Here is a 21454-nt window from a genome sequence, read left to right as displayed (position 1 = left end):
TACGGCAACGGAGCCCGGTGTGATGGCAGCGGTACAAACCACCGCAGGCCAGCAGGCAGGATGGATTTTCTGCTTGCCAATCTGAAAACGTAACCCTGAAAAACATGATCATCCCCTCCCATTAGAGATCATAAAATAAGTGAGAACACACTCCTTTTTCTAATAATTCCAGTATTATAGGGCCTGGAATTCATTACAATGCTGGGAGAAGTCATACTGACAAGAGCTCTCACTTTGTTACCAAGATCACCACTTCACAACACTTAAGCCACTTAGATCCCACACACCTCTCTAAGAAACCGGTCCTTAACTTGCATGACTTCATCTTTTTTTAAAAAAAAATTGAAATTAAAAAGTGATTACAATTAGCTTTCTATTTGCCATGCCTGTTAAAAATAAAGGAAAACTTCACCCCAGCTTTTGGGCAGCGGCTGTGGCAGCTCTCACAACTTCTGCTCACCGTCTTCTGAAGCTGCACGAGGACCAAGGCTGTAAGGCTTTGCAGTTTAACTAATACTGCAGTCTCAAGTATTGTGAAACACCTCCCACTGGCATCAGATCCTCTCCTCTACACCCCAACGCACTTTTATTGTATCAGTTCTGAAAAGAAAGCAGATCCCTACCAAATGGATGAGCAACAGAATCTGAATTTAAAAAGGAGACAGAAGGTGCAATAAACAGAAGAGGCTGAAGAGGAACTTCTTGGTGCAGTCTCACACTGCAATTCAGCCGACTTGGTGTTTAAATGGCACCAAAAGGGAAGTTTGCTTCCCTCCTGCGGGTCACTTCTCCTCCTGTCATACCTGCTGAGTGCAAAGGGGCGCTCAGCTGGGGCTTGCAGCAGCTGCCTGCTTCACGGGGCTCCGGGAAAAACGAGACACAAGCCCACTCAAAGTTTCAATCGCTCCTGCAGTCCCTGGGGCGAGAGCTGGTTGTAAAGAAAGAGCATGAGAGATGCACCATCTTCAAAACTTAACAAGAATGCAGCTGCAACAGCACTCCTGCTTTTTGGTAAATACACATTTATTGGGCATATGAACTGCTGTACCCAGGCCACCTTCTGCAAAGAACACAGAACAGGGGTTCTTTCACAACCCACGTTTTCTAGTTGAAAACAAAACAAAACACAAAACTAGTGGTCGTTTTTACTGAAGGAAATCCACCCCTTTGGTAAGGACATTCAGTCATGAATGTATCTGAAGACTTCCAGAGCCGAGGATTTCTTACCTATGTGAACATCCGAGATGGCAGCTTCACCAAAGTGACCTACCATGCTACGTCAGAAGAGAGGCAGCGTCCCTTTCTTGTCAGGCATTAAACTGGTCAAACTAAACCAAGAAATTTTTGAGACCCTCTAAGGCAGTCTAACTTGCCTAAGTCAGGAAATGGGGGGTTGGTTGCCAGAGACTTCAATGAGCTTTGGATGAGGGACAAATGCCTCGGAAGATGTAAAACTGACTGAAGGCAGGAAGGCAAAACCCCTGAGCCTCTCCAAACCACGGCGCACACCCGTCCCCTTACAGCAGGCACCGCGCCATGCAACGAACCCTCTGCATCTGCTCAGCCAGCAGGTACAGAGCACCGTAAGCAAAACCACCCTCCCGCAATTCCAACTCACATCACATTTTCATAGCGATACAAAAAGCAATAAAGTGACCACACAGAGAATGATTTACGACCCATTGAGAAAACTATTGTTTATTTAGAAAAAAGGTTACACTGGTAGAATTCAGCAGATAAAAAAATTCCTTTTTTTTTTTTTTTTTAAAAATGTCATTGTGAAACTTTTCAGACTAAAGTTCAGCAATACAAAGCTCCTGTAGCTGTAATTGAAACTTAATTTATTTCAGTTTTGAAGAGAGCATTTCCAATCAATCTAAAAACAACATGACAAACAAAAGGTGTGGCAAGGGACAACTGAGCACAGGTTTAGGTGGGGATGGAAGGGATAGGGTTCATTCTTTTTTCTTTAAACAAGTCAACGTTGTACACAATATACAAATAATCCCTAAGCATTGCATGAAAACAGTGCTCCCACTTGACTTTTTTTTTTTAGTTACTGATATTAAAAACAGGCCAAGTAATAAATAAAAACTGAGTTTAAATGAGGTAAATCCAAAAAGGTTCAATAACTGTTTATTTGTGGTTTTCAAACATCTAAAAGAATGCATTTCAGATTGAAAGAATTACTAAACTCAGGCAGTATTTTTGACAACCTAAAGTGGAACTCTGTACACATGAAACCTCATTTGCACTATGGCAACTGTTTGTTTGCAGCACATTGTGCTAAAATATGGAATAGGTAACACTTTCAGCCAGGTACTGAAAATAAATGTGTAAGAAACTAAGCAACAAGTTAAAAATACAGTAATGTACAACAATTAAATCCTCAGCATGGGGAAATAAAGCAGAGAACTGAATAATTTAAGGAGATGCAGATGGGTCCTCTTCATTCACAAATTTCTGTGCAATCTATACTCTGGAAAATACATTTCTGGTCACAGCTGGATATCTTCCCATTTCAATCTCACCTGCAACAAAGGTATACATAATTGAAATTAGATGTAGTTCAAATGAATACTGATCTCACAGCTTAGCATTTTATTTCAAAGAATGAGGGGAAAAATGGAACTATTTTAATGAGTCAGTCATTCCCTAACTCTAGTTTAATCTACAGCAAGAACTGTATTTAATGTGAGCACTGCACAGTAAGTAGCGGAACACTAATGTAAAGATAAAAGTAGTCGCTTATTTCAGAAGTACAACCCTCTCAAAATGTTACTATCTCTACATTAGGCAAGAAATAAATGTAGTCAGTAAGACATTTTACATTAGGAAGAATGTTCTAAAAGATTTAACAAGCAGAAGCACAGGATTAGATTCCACAACCATGTCGCTGTAAAAAGGATTTTTTCATACTTCACTACACAGATGATGGGGTGCGGTCAGTACTCGAGGCCAGATGCTCCAGTTAGCCCCTGCACAGCCAGTGGTAGGTTTTACTGTGCAACTGACATTTACTTAAGCACTTGTTGCTTAAATGATGATGATGCATTCGTAAAAATGCAGTTCTGCTTTTTTAATTGATGGCAATCGTTACTTTACATTGAACTGCTGATCAAGATAAAACTTTACATTTTATTATTAAAGCTGCAAGTCCTCAGTAGTGAACTTCACCTACCAAGATGACCTTTTTTTTTTTCCCCTCTTTTTTCCAAAAAGTAACATTTAAAGAAATGGGGTGAGGGGAACCTCTGGGATCCATCCACTCTGAAGGACAGAGTAAAAAAATTCCTTGAAATGCCCTCCAAAAAATGCTCATAATTTTCAGTTTGGAAGTTATTCACAGAAGCATCTTCTATTATTTCAAGAAAATAAACCAAAAAGAAACAGTACTAAGAAGCAATAACCCGAACTCATATCCTTTTTTTTACCAACACCCTCCAAGGAGGGCAGAGTATCGGCATGAGCTTTATTACCCAAAACCCCTCCACACATCTGCCCTCCGCTTCAAGCAGTGTCACCAAATGGAACTTGAGACCCTTTTTCCAACAATGCTCCCATTTGGTCTTTTGAGGCCACAATCCATGTGTGGAGACTTTTTCAGAAAGCACTTCCAGATGACCAGAAGATTTCAGAACTCAAAATTTTGTTTTCTGTTTTGCTGGACCTCATCTAAACACTCCCCTGTAAGCGTTCTATAAGCCATCCTATAATCCTCAGGCCTCTTGAGAAGAATTCCCAACAGCTATGTCTTTACACCTTTCAGATTTGGTCCCTGTTGGTTTAAGTTAGAGGCAAACAGAAGAACTTGGGACTGTGTCACGGTGTCTCTCTCACACCTAAAGCAAGTACAGCCACTAAAAGAAGTAATGTTCATTTGAGTCCGCAGCCAATAAGTATCACTTAAGGTGATATTATATGTCAAAACTTTCAAGTATTTTCAAACACGACACCCATATAATTGATTCACAAAAACAATGAGGTTCAGAAGGAATCTCGGAAGACTGAGTCCAAATCTGCTGAAAAGGCAGAACTAAGTAGAGCAGGTTGCTCAGGGCTGTGGCCTGCCAAGATCAGTTTTGGGTACCCTAAGCTTGGCAGCCCCATCACCTCTGTGGGCAAACTTAGTTTTTGACCACCCTCACAGCAAAAATTCCCCTCCCCCCACCTTTAAATGGGATTCATAACAAATCACGTCTGAAAAGTAGTGCACTTTCTAGATCAGCAAGACAGTCAATGAAAACAAGGTAAGTTTTCAGCCTCTTCGAAATCTGAGACAAAGGACTTGCGTATTTAAAAACAGTCTTCCCCCCTCTCTGTAACGGTATTGGTTTGTCTGATAAAAAAGGAAAACCACCTGCCTTATATGTAGTTCAGTAGTCAGAACAGAACTACTCTATGCAAGCAAATAATCTCAAGCTGCGAAAAATGTGACCGAATCAAAAAATTGTTTCTACTTCACTTCAGCTTATCATCACTTCTGAGTGCTCACAGAACCCACAAATTTTTAACTGGAACAGTTCATCAATTGTAAACAGAGAACAAACCTAAGAATTATAAAGCACTTGGACAATTTGCAAAAGGAGAGAGAAGCCATATTCTTCAACATCTGTTGAACACTATCGGTTATTTTCATGTTTACCCAACATATACACACTTTCTAAAATGTAAAATTGTCCGCTGCTTTATGCAGAAGGATTGGTAGTGGTGTACGGCTCAAGTTGGGTAGTTCAGGTGAACTAGTTTTAAGTTCACTGGGGCACTTTCCTTCCCACATCACTGAAAATGAAACATTCCGAGACTTTTAAAATGGCTACATACAAAGAGGAGAAAAAACCCCACTCTCATATCCCTAGAACTAAATTTAAATACCCATAAGTTTACATAGGTCTGGAAAAAAACCCTCTGTTAGCTTCAAAGAACAATTCATTGTTCTGAAAGCTCCAGGTTGAAGATGGGTTACTCAAAATACTCTGAAGTTGCTTTTCTTTCTGCAGATAGTCAATGTCTCCATGTAAAACTTTTCCTTTGGCTTCCTCCTTCTCAAATCTGATCAGACAAAAGATTAAGCAGAGATAATGAACTGACTTACTACACTATGTAGCACTTTGGTTTAAAAGCTAGCGCTTTTGTTAAAGATCAAAGAAAAGGATACAAAACTAGAGTTTACAACATATTAGTTGAGATATTCTTAATTAACAGGTATATTATCAACAGACTGATGGCTGTCAGGATCACACAGATTCGCCTTTGTTTTTGTACAGCAACCTTTCTTGGAAAAAGTGCCAAACATGCAACATTGCTGACGCCCCCACCTTTTTTTTTCTTTTTTTTTCCCCCCCTTCCTTTTCTTTCCCAAAAGAAGTTGAGCACCTGTACAATCATTATGGGGGAAGGAGAGGAAAAACCCAACAAAAACACCCAACCAACACACACCACCACAGTGACCCTGACTCAAAAAAACCCCCCCCAGAACAACTGAAAAAATCACCCTGGATGAGTTAAGTTCAGCCCTTTCACACTCAGGCTGTTTTGTTTTATATCCTTTACCAGTAAATAGAAGCCCTGGGAGATACCAAGTCAAAAATAGGAAATCATCACAATTTTTTACCTTGGCTGGAACAAACTTCATTATCTATGCTTGTCTGAAGATTTATGAGTAGATTCAGTGTTAAGAAAAAAAAAATTATTTTACTACATATGATAACAGGAAGCTTATTTTCTGTTTTTTTCTGAAATGCTAATGTGTAAAAGGATATTGTTTCTTTTCCTCCTTCCCTCCAGTACTGTCTCGTTTTTCCTTCTTTTCAGTTTTTTCTTTATCATGTCTTGATTCCTTTAAAAAAATGCACATATGGGAAATAGTTTATTATAACATACACTGTACAGTCAGATTAGAAGGATTACGTGTATTTAAAATTACACGTGGCCACAGCTAAAAAACCTAAAAATAGAATGACAGTAATCTGCTTCTGTGATTTCTAAGATTATTCTAACTTTGTCTTACAGTTCTATGGCAGTTACCTTCACTGAAGAGTTACAACTGGGAACTACTGTTATTTTACACATATGACTACAACATACCTGTTTTCACAAAAAACACCCCAAACATGTTGACATGCACTTGAACACCTGAATACAAGTAGCCCTAGTTATATGTAAATTAAGCCTGCTTTCACATATTTACTCAGCAAACCAATCTGCAAATATTCTAGATTATTCAAAAAACTACAGCATAAGGTTCTGAATTTTCCTACCTACTGCCAAGATGAACTATTCTTCCAATTTACTTATCCTTACAGGAATGACTGCTGAAATATTCAGAGCTACACGATACCAGAATTTCCAAGAGTTCTCCTACACATTCACAGCATATCTTTTTAATTTAGGCCATTAAAGCAGCAATCAAATTTAGGAAAAAGTAATTGACTTGTTCTGTCAACAACAACAAAACCATAATAGCTTACTTTACCTTTTTGCTACCAGAGGAGCTCTTCTCCATCTTTTCTGCTTTAATTGAATCACCTTTCTCTTTTCCTGAAGATTTGACTTACTCTTCTCCTTCTCCTTTTCATTTAAGCGAGGGGAATCAGAAGGACTTTCGCTTTTACTATGTTTTGAAGAACCAGCTAAAAACACAAGGAGAAAGTTGCAATTCACAGCAACAAGTAAAAGCCTAATACACACACACACAAAATAAAATACATACTTGTCCATTTTCCTCTTTGCGTCGTTTAGTAGAATCCTGTGGTACCTCTCGGTCACTGTTTGAATGATCCTGGCACCAATACAATTACGCAGATATTAGCAGATTAAAACATACTCCTGAAGTAGCACCTGCTTATAATATTGTTTTGGAGAACTGATTTTTGAATGCTTAAAATGTAACTGAGGCATTACATCCTGCATCAAATTTCTTGAGATCGGTTCTGAAGGGAAAAAGTTTTGAGTACATTACTGCAAACCGACCTTTGAAGAAGTAACGGAATAAAAGAAAAACAACCCTGATATGGATCACTTCTGCATGGCTGGGCTGCACAACCAATTATTACCGCAAGGGCTTTGAACAGAAAGCTTTCCAAGCATATACCAACTTTCTGAACTAGTTCATAAAAATTCTACCAACCCTTTTCCGATCTTTCCTGTCCTTGTCATCTTTCTTCTCTCTCTCTCTGGATCTTTCCCTTGACTTGTCCAAATCTTTCTTGTCCACTTCTCTCTCCTTACTCTTGGACAGTGTTGGAGTAGTGTGGTTAATGTAGTGCTGTTAAATTAAGGCAATATCACCAAATATTAATATGTACTCCTAGATACGTAAATAAGAAGTCTTACTCTAACATAACAGATCTAGCTCAAAGAGCAAAATTAAACATTTAATACTTCAACTAGGAAAAAAAGTGATTGAAGACACTTTCAAACTTGTGATCTATAATTTAACCTATAGCTCTGTTTTCTCAACGCTGGCTATTCAAGAACATCTTCTCCTAACTGAAACACATATTAAATACACACAACATTGTCTACCAGTATTGTTTGAAACATCAGAACAAATCTGACAGCGGTACTGTTGAAACAGGATATGCAGATTCCTGGACTGACTTAACCACTTGCAATCTTGCCTGGAATGAATGAATGGAATCAACTGCTTAAACAGATTCTAATTAATTTTTAAAGAATAATCTTAATCCACGAAGTATTTAAGACTCTGAATAATGGGGTTTTTCACCTAAAATAATACAAATCTCCATCTTAAGCCTAAACTTCAAATGATAAAAGCAGCTGAACATAGAATTGGTTTTGCTCTGTAATGTGTTCTAGACTGTTATTCCACTCTCTTCTAAGCAACTATATACTAGTTTCACAAAACTGAATATTCCTAATATAAACTGGGGCTGCAGGGCAGGAGAAGAGGAAATAAGTCACAGTAATTTCAAGTGTAACACTTGACAAAGTTTACATGCTACTGCGTGTATACATATAAAGATAGCACATGTATTATATAAACCCCAATACATTACAGTAACTAATCCTATCTTTAATACAATTATACAGTTCAATCTTTAAGAAATATTTTCCATAAAATACCAATAAAAGCATATCTTAATTTAAAAACCTTTCCCTAGTATTTCATATATTACTTTAAGTTACAGCAACACACAGATTTAAATCAGTATATTTTAATCCTTCCCCAGTTCCATAAGCTATTAATTTGTTTGGGGGGGAAAAAAGCACTTCTAACTAAACTGTTCTCTCCATTTCTTTTAGACATCTTACTTAAAAAGACACCAAAAGAGAGAGCTAAGTAGAAAATTAGTTTAGAAACAATCTAGAAATCACTTGAACAAAAGCAAGTATTGTTTCAAATAATTTCATTCTTTTCATTAAATTAAGTCTGTCCTCCTCCAGTTCTGGTCAATGTTTAACTTACCAAAACCTGATGTAACTAGTCCTATGTTAAAAGTCACACTGACAAGATTAGGTCTCTTTTTCCTTTTATTACTTGAACTGGAATTTTATTATCCTCCTAGGCCAGAGACTGAACCTTCAATACTCCTTTCACTACTTTTCTTCTGCTCTTTCCCTCACTACTTCCCTTTTCCTTGTTTGATTTCCTACGTTGCCATTCCACAAGAAATTTATCCTTGCTCCCTTTTTTGCTGTCACCATTAACAGTGACTTGCAAATACGGGGTTTTTTTCTATGTAGCCCCATTCAGTTGTGTCCCAGAGACACTTTCCATGTGAGAAAGCCAACATGTAGCTCTGCTTTCTCCTATTCCATTTCTTGAGTTCACACGGCTGTTCCTGACAGATTACTCTGCTCTTCTACCATCCCAATGCAGAGTTTTGGAAAACTCCATCCTTCCCACTGCCCTTCACAAGTGAAGGCTGGAACTACCTCATTAAGCTTTATCAACTTGCTTCTAGAAATGCTGCTAACAGAAACAACGTCAAATTTGGGGCCCTGCTGTATGCAGGGAAAGGCTAAAGCAAGAATAAACACAAACCTAACTCAAGTCTGGCACCATTTCTTTTATAACCTGCAATGTAAACCAACATTTCAATGGTCTGGCCCCGTAAGTTAGGCAAAGGCAGCAACAAAGAAAGCCTGTAAGCATACAACAGCACTAGACTTCTGCTATCTTACAGCGGGAGCTGAACTCATCAATCTTACAGGCTTCTGAATAGCTCATCCTTTCCCCAAACAAGTCCATGGCCGCAAAGAAAGCATTTAACTTGTCTTATACCATGTATAGGGAACATTGACAACAAGTGCCTTAGGTCTGTTAGAATGGCACTGAAGAATGAAAATTAATTCATTAAGTGAGAAAGAACAGAAAACAGCATTTAGAAGAAGGAAAGGGTTGGACATTGCCCAAGCACTTAAACAATAAATCCATGGAAAAGTCACACAACTGCAACGCACTTCCTGCTAAATCCATACAAACACATCCAGTAATTCTAAATTTTAACTTTTCAAAGTGACTAGAAAAATAAAGTTTTCATTGATCATTTAATTACAAAACACCTCCACTGTCTGCTTGATTACCACAACAATGTGTTAAAAACTAAAATAGTTTTAAATAACTAATGAAAACTTGAGTGAAGTTCAATTAACCAGTCGAACCTTGACTAATACAGTAAGGGAGGAAAAAGCAAGATTATATAGACTTCAGATACACCACACTTCAGATAGATGTGAACTCAAGACAATACAGTTTTCTGATTTCAAAAAAATATACGAGGTGTCATGACACTTATTCATAAATCTTTTTTTGAAAGTACGTAGATTCAATCTATAGATACTATTAAGAATCAAAGGATGCTTCCTATATATATGCTCCCTATAAGCGGGTATGGTTGGTACTGGGAAGATTCAATTAAAAAAACTTGATCAGCAAGCATCCACTATAAAATCAGAGCTATTTGAATTAAAAACATATAAAGCGTTCTGCATACTTTGTTTATGCAAAGAGAGCTACAAGTAAAACAGCAGTGTAAATACAGAATAGGAAGTGTTAACCTATCAAGCATTTTTAAATTAAGTGAATGTCTAGATGAACCTGTTAAGTTATCCAGAAAGTCCAAATGGTCAGCATTTTCCAAGTGATAAATGTCTGTGCTATTAATTACATGTTGATACTGACTGCGTAATCAAAAACCTTGGCAGCACCTTCAGAAGACTTGATCCATTTCCTATTAGCCACACACCCTAATATATTAGCAAGTTTGCAGTATCTGTTGTTACTATGCAAGCAGTTGAGTTTTTAAAAAAAGCAACAGAATAGTTGCAGAACTTTCTAGGAATACAGTATTCCAAAAATGTCATTCAACTCACACCCCACTCCACTCTGCGCCTGTCAGGCCACCCCTGGAATTCTGTGTCCAGTTTTGGTCCCTGCTATGCAAAAAGGTACGGACAGGCTGGAGAGGGTCCTGGGAGGGGGCCACAAAGACGGTCGAGGGCTGGGAAGCCTGCCATAGAGGAAAGGCTGAGAGAACTGGGTTTGTTCAGCCTTGAGAAAAGAGGCTTAGGGAGACCTTATCACCATGTTCCGGTATTGAAAGGGTGGGTGCAAAGCAGACGGAGATTCCCTTTCTACAAGGAGTCACATGAAAAAGTCAAGGGGTAAGGGGTACAAGTTACTCCTGGAGAGATTCTTACTGGACACAAGACAACAATTTTTAACAGTGAGAACAATCAGCTATGAGAATAATTGCCCCAGGGAAGTGGTGGATTCCCCAACATTGTACACTTTTAAGACTCAGCTGGACAGGGTGCTGGGCAGTCTTGTCCAGATCGTGCTTTTGCCAAGAAAAGTTGGACCAGATTATCCTTTAGGTCCCTTCCAACCTGGTATTCTATGATTCTATGAACTCTTGAAAGCATTCTTCAGCATACGTTCTCCTAGATACTGAATCTTAAGCATGTTTACAGGAATCAAACATACAAAAATGATCATCTAGGTGCTTGTCTGTGATGCTTAGAAATACAGCCATAAATACAACAGTAGTAAGGGAAAAGAGTATTAATATTCCAGAGATAAGTCTCTAATGTTTTTGTTTTTAAATAACTACTGTTTTTTAAGTGGTACCAAAGAAGAACTATTGTAACTATTCTGTTATGTCTTCAGCCAAATAAATGGCTATTATAGAAAAGGACTTTTCTATAACTTTACGCATTTCAGACAGGATCAGAAAAGATACTAACCCATAAAATCTCATAAGATCATTTACAAAATAGTAAACTCGGGGGATTTTCATTGTGTTGCTTCCACGTAGCTATCCCTCTCTTACGTACAGAGGTTCTATATCGCAGACTGCAAAAATCCCTGTTACTACACTAGCATTTACAGGAATGAAATTGATGGGGTTTGCCACAAGACCAAAAGTTAAGTTCTCTCTGCAACAAAACATGAAAGTAAACTTTGGTGGTGTCTAAAAGATTCAAACCTTTGCTGAAGAGTCCTTGAGTTCGTTGAGGTTGTCCTGTAGAAAATGAATGGAGATGACACGTAAGCTGGAATAGTTTTCAGAAACCAGAGGAACTTTGGGAAGCATGGCCGTACCCTTGAACCAAAAAACAGCTACTCCTTCTGGAATAAATCTTATGTTAATACTGTACACTGAATAAAGCTAGGAACTGAAATATTTTTTAAAAGAAAGAAGAAGGAAGGGGAAAAAAAAAAAGACCAGTCATAGCTATGCTTTAGACCCAATTAAGTAAACTACAAAATGTGTTTATATCTAATTCTTCAAACAATGAAAAAAAAATAAAAAATTCTCCCACCAAGACAAAATCTAAAGAAAAAATAGTCTTAATTCTACATACAGCTAAGCCACAGGTGAATCAGGTTTAAAAATATTTTAAACCTGTATCTTCTCCACTTTCAGCTAAACGTGGTAGAAGTAACTCTAGAATGACTTTAGATTGCCATTTATAAAAACCAGGCAAGAAAAACTTAAATCATTTTGATTACTTATCAGTCACCTGCTTACTCAAAACTAGTAACATCTATCAGAGTTCTCCAAAATTAGCCTAAATCTTTCAAGTATATCTTACATAGAGAAAAAGATGTGCTCTTGGAAAAAAACAGGAAAAAAAGAAAAGCTTGTTCTAAAGTTGGTAAGATGGTGAAGTTTAAAGGCCCACATAATCCATCACAGTGCTCTTGATGAAGTATTAGTAACTTACAGTTTTAAATGTTCAACGTACTGCAAATTCAAAGATTCCATGAACATAGATGGTTTACAAATAAAATAAATATGGAGCAAGGAAGGCTACCCTGAGTCTTCAAGTAGGCTACGCCCATGGTTTTGTGCTGCGCTTGAATGCTTGGGGTTTCTCTTTGCTGGGTAGTAGGCTTGGTTGCCACATCTGGTTTTATCGTAACGCAGGGCTCAACACGGTGGGAACCCATTGGAAATAAACAAACCTCGAAGGGAAGGTACAACAGAAGCTGCATGCGCACTGATTATACACAACTACAGGAGAACTGATCACCAAGGAGACTTTAAAATGGAACTCCTTTCAAGACTCCTCCTTAGAAGGCACATATCGGTATGATGCTCATCAAGAAGCCTGATGAATTCAGAGGTATTGTACATCCCGTATCATCCAGGAATCTTCAGTGCTATAGATTCTTCAATAGAAGTGCAGAAAATATGCTCCACTCTGCTGCAAAGACTCATTTGCTTGTAGCTACCATTGCACTCCAAAAAAACTGACTGCTTAAACAATGAGGCACTTCTGTGTAAAAATTCTCTTGCCATTTCCAACACTATTTACAAAATTTGTGCTAGGTCCTGAAGCATTATTTTGGTTAATTAAAATATTTTTATAGAAAAAAAGACAGTCCGCCAATAAAGAAAAGGAATGCATTTTCTAATGCAACATAAACTCCAGTGGTTCCAGTGTATACTTGGCACAAAACTGAGGAAGTCGAACATTGGCATCCCAAACTTGTGAGCCTAACATGGGTGCTGCCTTCTCAGGCTATACTAACCTTTACTGTTGAGGAATGTGATGGAGAAGAATGTGTATCAACTTTACGGCGTTTGTTCTGAGGAAAGAAAAGAACATAGCCTATTAAAACACATTTCAAAGGGGATAATCTAATAATGTGGTTTTCTGAAGTACCAAAATAATAAGCTAGAATTAAATTATACCACTATAAAATTTAGTGTTTAAGCTATCTAGAATTACCAACATGACAGCACTGACGCTCTTTATGAAAGTTTGCAGGAAAAGTGTAATGTAAAAAACTGCTGCAAAATTATGCTTGTTTCAAACTCCCATTTTGATTAAGTCTGTATCTGAATTTGAGTTGCTATGAGACCCTGAAAATGTCAAGCCTTATGCAGAGCAAGTATAAAACTCAACAACAGCCTCAGATTACAAGAACTAAAAATCAACATTAAGGATTTGTTCACCCTTAATATAAGAAGGGACTGTGTCCTTAAGAAGGATACAGTAACCTTTATAAAAGGCCTACGCCTTTCACATCCCCTCTTTTCTTTCAAAATTCAAAGGTTATGATGAAACTCTCATTGGGGTTTTTGCATTAATTTTTTGCAAAACTTGCAAGGCCAGTTATACAAATACACTTTAATAAAAGACCATTTAGACTCATACTAAAAAATAATAGGCTTTATGAAATGCATTCACTGAAGAAGCAAAGTTCACACATTCACAGCCTGCCTTTTGGAGATATCTTGACTACCTACTTTAGTACCCGACTATTTAAAAGCCAATGCCAAAAGGCTAGCAACCATGTAGCAACTCTTCCTCACCGTCTCTAGCATTTTTGATATTCAGTGATTTTCCAGCAACACAATTCTAGTTTTTTAGACAAGAACAGAAATCACATACACAAACTTACCCCTTTCAGATTCTGATGTTTCTGATCTGGGAACAGGTGACTTCAAGGACCCAGCTACTGGCACCTTTTCTCCTCCTTTAGCATTTTCCTTGGATTTAATTTCCTTCGCTACATCTCTTTCTCTGGACGGCTCCTTTTCTCTCTCCTTTTCTGCAGTTGACTTTGACTCGATGATGGTCACAACTGTCTTGGATTTTTCTTCTTTTGAAGCTTTTTCTTCTTTCTTGACTTTTCCTTCTCTTTGTCAGATTTTGGTGTTTTCTCCTTGATCTCTCTTGCTTTATCATCTTTGTTTGCCCTTTCTTCCTTTGGTTTATCTTTCCCATCCTTCCCAAGTGCCTTCATCTCTGGAGCGGCAGCTGGAGTCTTGTCTTTTTTTCTTTCTCTTTTTCCTTCCCACTTTTTTCTTTATCATCCTTCTCTTTAACAATTTTGCTGCAATAAAAATAAAAAGGCTAATTAGCATGCATACAAAACCAGCTCTAGTTTTATCACATAAGTTTTACTTCTGATGCTTTGACAGAATGTCCTGAAGCAGTCACTCTCAGATTTTGGAACTGATGTCTCTTTATCAGAGCAGCAACAAGCAAATATTCTCATTTATCTTTGTTTAGCTAAAATGGAATGCATTTAACAACAGTGTCAGATCAATACAGCTGTATATTTGGGAAGAAATAATCTCATTATTAAACTTTGAAGAAATTGAAACAATTTATATGCAACCTGAAAGTAGAAAAGAAAATGCAGGTCAGTTTCAAGTGCAAGTCTACGGTTTGGAAGGAAGAAAACAGAGAATGTTTAAGAGTATTTTTCTCACCTATTAGAAGCACTGTTTCCATTGCTTGTTGTCACCTTTGGTGCAGCGTTGACAGCTTTATTAATAACTTTCACCACACCCTGAGACTTCTCCTTTAGTTTATCTGTTTAAAAAAAAAAAAAAGAATAGCTTCATTTCAACAAGTTAATATACATCCTACTGGTTAAAATAAAACAAGTAGCTAAGTATATTCATGTAAGATCATGTGTAGCTAACAGAATAAGAGTACCTTCTCCCAAAACCAACTAGAAATAAAAAACACACACTAACCCTACATAGCATTGCATTTAGATTTTTTCTTTTCAGTTTAATAAGCCAAATTTTGAGAAAGTAACACGTAATGTCAGAAGAATTCTACTAAATAAGTAAATAATGATTGTAGGTTTGTTTACCAGTCTCCTCAGTAGCGCTTTCTTCCAGTCTAACTGTATTTATTGTGAGAGATGTAGGCATCCCAGCACCACCTGGCCCATTTTGTACTGTTGCAGCTACAGCATTCCTGGCAGGTGGGTCTTTGTGGTGGAATTCATTTTCAGGTATCATGAAAGGCTTCCTACTTTTCAACTGCCCAGAATAGCTGCAAGTCGCACAGATTGTTAAATATGCACAAATAAAAAGCAAAACACGGGTTGAATTTTAAATGAGGATCTAATCTAACAGTTCATCTGTTATTTTTCACAGTTTTTCCCAACTGATATGCAGTTTCTTTCCCCTTTATCGATGAGCTCAAAGAAAACAAAATAACAAACAAAACCACTAGACACAGAAACAGCCCTACCTCCACACCCTCTTCACCACCACTACCACACACACGCCCCCCAAACACACAGAAGAAACAACCTACTGACAAAACTCAGAACTGTTCACGCAACCTGACCTGACTTGCCCCATAAGCATACGTGGATGAGTCTGCATTCATCACAGAAAGATGCAGAATATAACTAAGCATTTTAAAATCATACAAACTTCTAGAAATCTACGCAGTGTTGCATCAATAGCCCTTGGTGTTCTTTGTTTTACTCTCCCTCCTATCTACTTGCTGCTACGTTACCTCTCTAAAATTAAGCTGTATTCTTGTGAGTGGAAATCTTTACTATTTTAAGTGTTCTACTAGAGTCTTGTAAAGAAAATTAGTGAACATCCAGCACAAAATGCGTTTTCATTCACACCACCAGCCCTGAGATGCAGGATACCAAATCTTCTGTGATAAGGTAAAAATCAAACGTTAGGACTGTAACAGTTCCGAGTCTTTAGAAGCTTTTCATGATCCACTTTAATCACTTTCTTAAAGTAAGGTGTTGTTACCCCATAGCCAATGCATATAGATCAGGTCTCTTCTCTTTCTCTTCCTGACATATCTTATGTACTCTTCTTTCCAAGGCTTGGCCCAGGTTCAACACTTTTGGGTACCATGGAAGGATCTTGGTCAGCACAATCAGGATATTTCTGATATGCGTATATTCACCTGTTTCAAGGCAGTGCACAGAAGCCTAGAACACAAATTAAATCTAATGAAGTTTTTTTTTTCATTAAATCTTCCAGAACCCTAAGTTTTTCAGCATCTTTATTTACCTTAGTTAGTTTATAGTGCCATTTGTGTACCACATGTCTAAAATTCTCATAATCCAATTGATCAGCTTTATTTCCACCATCAAATCCAGTTGCCCGTAATATAGTTAGGAAACCTGGATAGTTGCCACATTCCTATATGTGCATATAAGAAAAAGAAAAAAAACTGGGAAGCATAAAAACAATAATTCTGCAAAAATGTAACTGAAGCACTTCACTGATTCTGCTAAAGACAGACACAATCACACTTCACAAGACTTACACACATACTTTTTTAAAAAGCTTATTTCTCTTAAAATCTTAGTTGTGGGTGACAGGAAAGATTATTTGTACTTTAGCTTTTGCAAAGAGTATTATAAGAGTTTCCATATGCTTCCTAAATTATTTTCAAGATATGAGAAAATCAGAAATGTAAGATTATTTTGGGGGGGACTACATGTTTTGATACTATATAAAATTATTTCTATTCAAATTACATGAATTACAGAAACTCAATTCTAAAGATTACACCACCAGAAAAATTCTGTGTTTTTAAATCTAATGATTTCACCAAGTATATTTTATTGGGCCAAATTACAAAGCGGTCATTATATGTTCTCATGAGCAAACTTAGTAACTTCACATACCTTTTCATATATGACTCTGTCACTGTGCCACCTAGTCACAGTCTCCAGCATACAGCATAAAAACCTGCCGTATCTGCTAGCTTCATTTTCAGTGCAACTTGCAACTGTATATTAATGTCAGAGTACCTGCAAATAACAATAAAGGGTTACAGTGACTTTATTGAATTACAAAAGGAACAAGAACCAACAAGACCTTCAATTTCTCTCATCTAAACCATCATTAAGCTCATTTCTAGAATATAAAGGAGATCTCTTATAAAATTTCAGTTTTTTTCAAGACTTTATTACCCAACTTGTCCTTCACACTTAGCCCAGAACCTAAGCACTGCACACAGCTGCTGCTGACACAGTTTTCCATAGTTAAAGTGTGCCTTCATTGGCACGTAACTGTCTTGTTTTCACATTAATCGTTTCTTTGAGCAGGCAGAAGTACATACCTAGCCAAGCTGATGCAAAAGCATTTTTTTTTCCTGGCCTGCACAGGTTCATCAGATAGAGCTCATGCAACTGCCTACTTTTATGACATACAACATGGTCTGAATGTATGAGTAAGAATGCTCATTTGGATCCATGAAATCAAAGCAGATACCTACTTCAGATGTCCCATCTCAATAAAAACCCAGACAATCTAAACTGAATGTTCATGTGAAAACAACCTTCATAGTTTTTTTCACAATACAGCCCCATACACATCCTTTCAATGAAAGCTCATAGTCAAATCAGTAATAACTGTCCAGATGATGCAGTAACTTAGTGATTTGACTTCTTACAGCACCAAGTGCCAGACTGGTTCTGATACCCCGGAACAGCACTGTCAGCTGGTACCGCAGGGTCCAAATGCATCCTGCAAAATTCTTCCATCTACGTGCTCCAACTTTTTCCTCCACAGAAGAATGGCTATATGAACAGTGAGAACAAACCAAACAAATGCCTCCTCCAGCTGCTGCATTTGACCCAGAAAATCAGGCTGCTACTGTTATGAAAAGTACTTCCCACATCGCCATGCGAGTCCCTTTCCATGTCTCAGCAGTAACACGAACTAGTCCACTGTCTGTAGTACAATTTGCCAGGGTCAGAAAGGTCCTAAGGATGGTGTTTGTGTGGGGCAAGTATAAGAAAGCTGATACTACAGCAACAGGGTGCATACGGCCAAAATGGGAGGGTTAGATGAGGCCACAGAAACGTACACCACTGGAAGGTTGCAAAACCTGAATGCAACTCCTGTGAAATGCTCTGAAATGCTAGTCTCATTAGGGTAGATCAAAAACAACATTTCTTGAAAATAAGCCCCTGAAGCTGTAGGAAACCTTGGTTTGTAGAATCTGAAGTACAAAAGGGAACTTTTGAGTCTAGAATTAAACATAGGTAATGATTTTGTTGACCTCTTTTGGGAGGCAGGAGGGATACTAGTTTTGCATGCTCATAATAGTAATCAAGTACATACCCGCAACAGTTCTAGCTACTTACTCTATCATAGCAGAGAAGCGTGGAGAAGTTGGGTGTTTTCTGCTGATGCACCAGTTCTACAAAGTGAGCACAATAAACGGCATCGATTGCCGAAAAAATGCATCGAGGAAATATACATAACTGCAGAAATTTTGTGATAGTCTCGTTTTTGGTAGACTCTTCAGAGAAAAAGTTGAGAGACAAAGGGAAGAAAGAAAAAAATTAATGGGTTAACACTCAACTACTCTTTTCCCATGAAGTTGAGTATCATACATCCATATTCCCAAGTTTGTGCCTTAGGCCACCTGTATTCCAAACACACATTTGGCACCGCTCAAAATAAGTCAAAATAAGCCCAGCTGTTTAAGGATGGGGGGGAGGGTAGGAGGGTGGTTGCAGCAAATCTTTATTTCTTATTTGGAAAACTCTTCTATTACACAATGTGGGGGATAACAGGCTCAGAAAACACTTGGGTAAACTTCTTCAACTGCTAAGTCTCTGCACCTTAGCGAAAGGAACACCATCTGCTCTTTCTCTGGAAAACCTGTTTTCTCCTTTCTAGATAGAGCTGACAGTCAGCTCTATCTCCTTAGAAATGGAAGAACACACTGTCTACATATAATCCCTTAATCATTTTTCCAATCAACCAAACAATTACAGGAATTTAAATAGAGGAACAGTCTTCAGTAAACCACCATCCCAACACACACACATTTTGTGGAAGTTTCATTCTACCACTGAATAAAAGAACACACTGTATGCTCAGACGTTACCCATTCCAGTTGACTAACCACTGGTTAGCCAACACAACAGCCAAACACATACCCAAACCGGTCCCATGTAGGTTCTTGCCCAGTTAAGAAGGAGCATAAAAACAAGCTGAGAGGGATGGACAGCACAAAAGGAAAGTAGGAAGAAAATAAAACATATGGATGAAAGCACAGAGCTGAAGACTGCAAATGGATGCCTTTGAGAAAGAACAGTCACGATCCTCATGAGGGTAACTGGTGGTTTTGCATCGAGATTCTTGCACAGGCTGCAGGGCAAAAGTTGTAAGACCCAGGATTTACTTTGTTTGATTCTGTGATGCTCATGGAATAAAGCTTGCTCAAAAAGGGACTGTCAGCTTTTACTTAACTAAAAATTTTATCTTCACTTTATTCAATTTTAGTATCTGCTCCGCAAAGGTTATAATAAGCCTTTGACACTTAAAAAAACAAACTAAGAAAATCACAGCTCATAGAAAAATCAAGTGTGTAAGGTTTACTTCAAAAGATTAAAAGTAAAGCAAGTAGGCATCCAGTCAGAATATACAAAAGAAGCTAGTCTTTTAAAATAATTTAAACATTAACTGTTAAAAATAATAATTAATAATATCACTACAGTGGATGTACTGTTCAATTTCCTCACATAGTATAATTACAGATAATTTCTTGCAATGGGGAGACTGCTGAAAAAGTTGTTTGTCTCTGGATGAAATGCTGGGAAAGTTCTTGCAGCTGAACCCTGAGCACCCCAGAGCCAACAACAAGCTGTTCCCCATACCCCACAAAAATGTATTATCAGGAGCATGTGTTTACACACAGATCACACCTACACAATTTTCTACAGACTTTTGGCTGGTTCCTTAAGCAGACGAATTTATCAGCCAACTCTAGATCAAGCTTCAGTCAGGTAGCAATTTTTCAACCAGTAATTTCATGTAGCTAATTAGCTGTCTGTACCAGTACATTAAATATTGATAGCGAATAACCTTTCTTGATTTAACTGTCAATGTTTCTTCATTAAATCAGTTGGCTGCATCTTACATGAGTCGGACAATAAAAGGCTTTTCCACTGGATTATGCTAGGCTCCTTGGGACAGACGAACAATTACTTCCAGTTACAAACTGAAAATTCTTCCAGAGAAGAAAACTGACCAGAGAAAAACAATTCAGATTAACCATACTAGGAGAGCTCACAATCAACATGAAACATTACAGAGGCTTTGTCAGAGAAAAAAGTTGGTTCTTCCTCCTGCATATCTGCCATACGAAACACCTGCATGCTGTTTCATTTCACGGTGCTGGTCGGCTGGCACAATACTTTTCTTGTCATTGGAAGAGGGTTTATGTTACTGCCCAAATACTGGCACACTGCTCCTAATCCCAGGACTCAGTTAACTCAAACTACTCACTGAAAGTTTACATACATATTTCTTGCAATGTAGGCAACTATCCTAACTTAGCAACATTCTAACTGCAGTTAAATAAGTGCAAGCCTTCTTGCAGTTACACCTTTCCACTGAACTGGTCAATCTCTTATTTCCTATATCAGTGCAATATTTAAAAGGTCTTGACATTGCAAGAAACAAACAAAACTCCCTGAAAACCAACTACTTGTCATTTGCAGCAAAGACATAACATTTAATTAAAAGTTTACCTTACTAACAGACCTCAACATAAAAAGTGATCAAATTTTAAAATCAACATCCAGTGCAAGCTGAACTTCTAGTTCTGGGGACAGTGATGACTACAAAAACATCCAGGGTGTTTCTCCTACACACACTTACTTGCCAGAAGCCAATTATCCTTCTCTAGTTTCAGTCTCTGTAGAACCCTCTGCACATGCTCCAACTGCTTCTTCTCTTCTTCAAGGAGCTTGTCCTGAAGAGCTGTGCAACGTTCTTTTTCTTTTTTCTTTTTATTTGGAGGCTATAAAAGACCAATTCAACTTACTTAGTATTATACTAACACTTGCTATAGATAGAGCAGTTAAATTCCCGATAATGCTAAAGAATACTTTAAAAGCTTTGTATTGCACTGAAACATGTTTTGCTCTAGTAATCAACTGATTTTATGATAACTGGCTGACTAAAGTTAAGGCAAAAGTGAACAGCTAAACCACAGATACAGGTGCCAAAGATGGCTTTCTGAAATGCCGATTCTCCAGGAATTTTCGCTTAGTGAAGTCAGTGGTACTTTTAATGTGGGAATTCTAAGGAAGAGTCAATCCAAATTATGTGAATGCGACAAATCAGAATGGATGAATCTGGTCACAACGCCCTCAGATGTAAACAGCCTTAATATAAGATTTCAGGGGAAAAAACCAAGTCTTTCAAGGTTAGAAAGT

At 37.8% G+C, this 21454-nt stretch overlaps 1 protein-coding gene across 1 annotated transcript in view; it reads right to left on the bottom strand.

Annotated features, from left to right (window-relative positions):
- Positions 1–1671: 1671 nt before the first annotated feature.
- The window catches only part of THOC2 (THO complex 2), a 55446-nt gene continuing 35663 nt past the window's right edge, over positions 1672–21454 (bottom strand). Inside the window, 19 exon segments of the mRNA XM_037407668.1 lie at positions 1672–2531; positions 5615–5662; positions 5763–5839; positions 6476–6552; positions 6555–6632; positions 6709–6781; positions 7130–7267; positions 11457–11492; positions 13010–13066; positions 13878–14113; positions 14116–14256; positions 14259–14320; positions 14703–14805; positions 15095–15279; positions 16008–16192; positions 16275–16406; positions 16898–17023; positions 18365–18522; positions 20895–21036. Coding sequence (XP_037263565.1) covers positions 5635–5662; positions 5763–5839; positions 6476–6552; positions 6555–6632; positions 6709–6781; positions 7130–7267; positions 11457–11492; positions 13010–13066; positions 13878–14113; positions 14116–14256; positions 14259–14320; positions 14703–14805; positions 15095–15279; positions 16008–16192; positions 16275–16406; positions 16898–17023; positions 18365–18522; positions 20895–21036 — 2034 coding nt within the window. The 3' untranslated portion in view covers positions 1672–2531; positions 5615–5634.

Source organism: Falco rusticolus, chromosome 14 (assembly GCF_015220075.1).
Source record: "Falco rusticolus isolate bFalRus1 chromosome 14, bFalRus1.pri, whole genome shotgun sequence".
Classification (NCBI taxonomy): Eukaryota; Metazoa; Chordata; class Aves; order Falconiformes; family Falconidae; genus Falco; species Falco rusticolus.
This window is presented reverse-complemented; position numbering and strand designations above follow the sequence as displayed.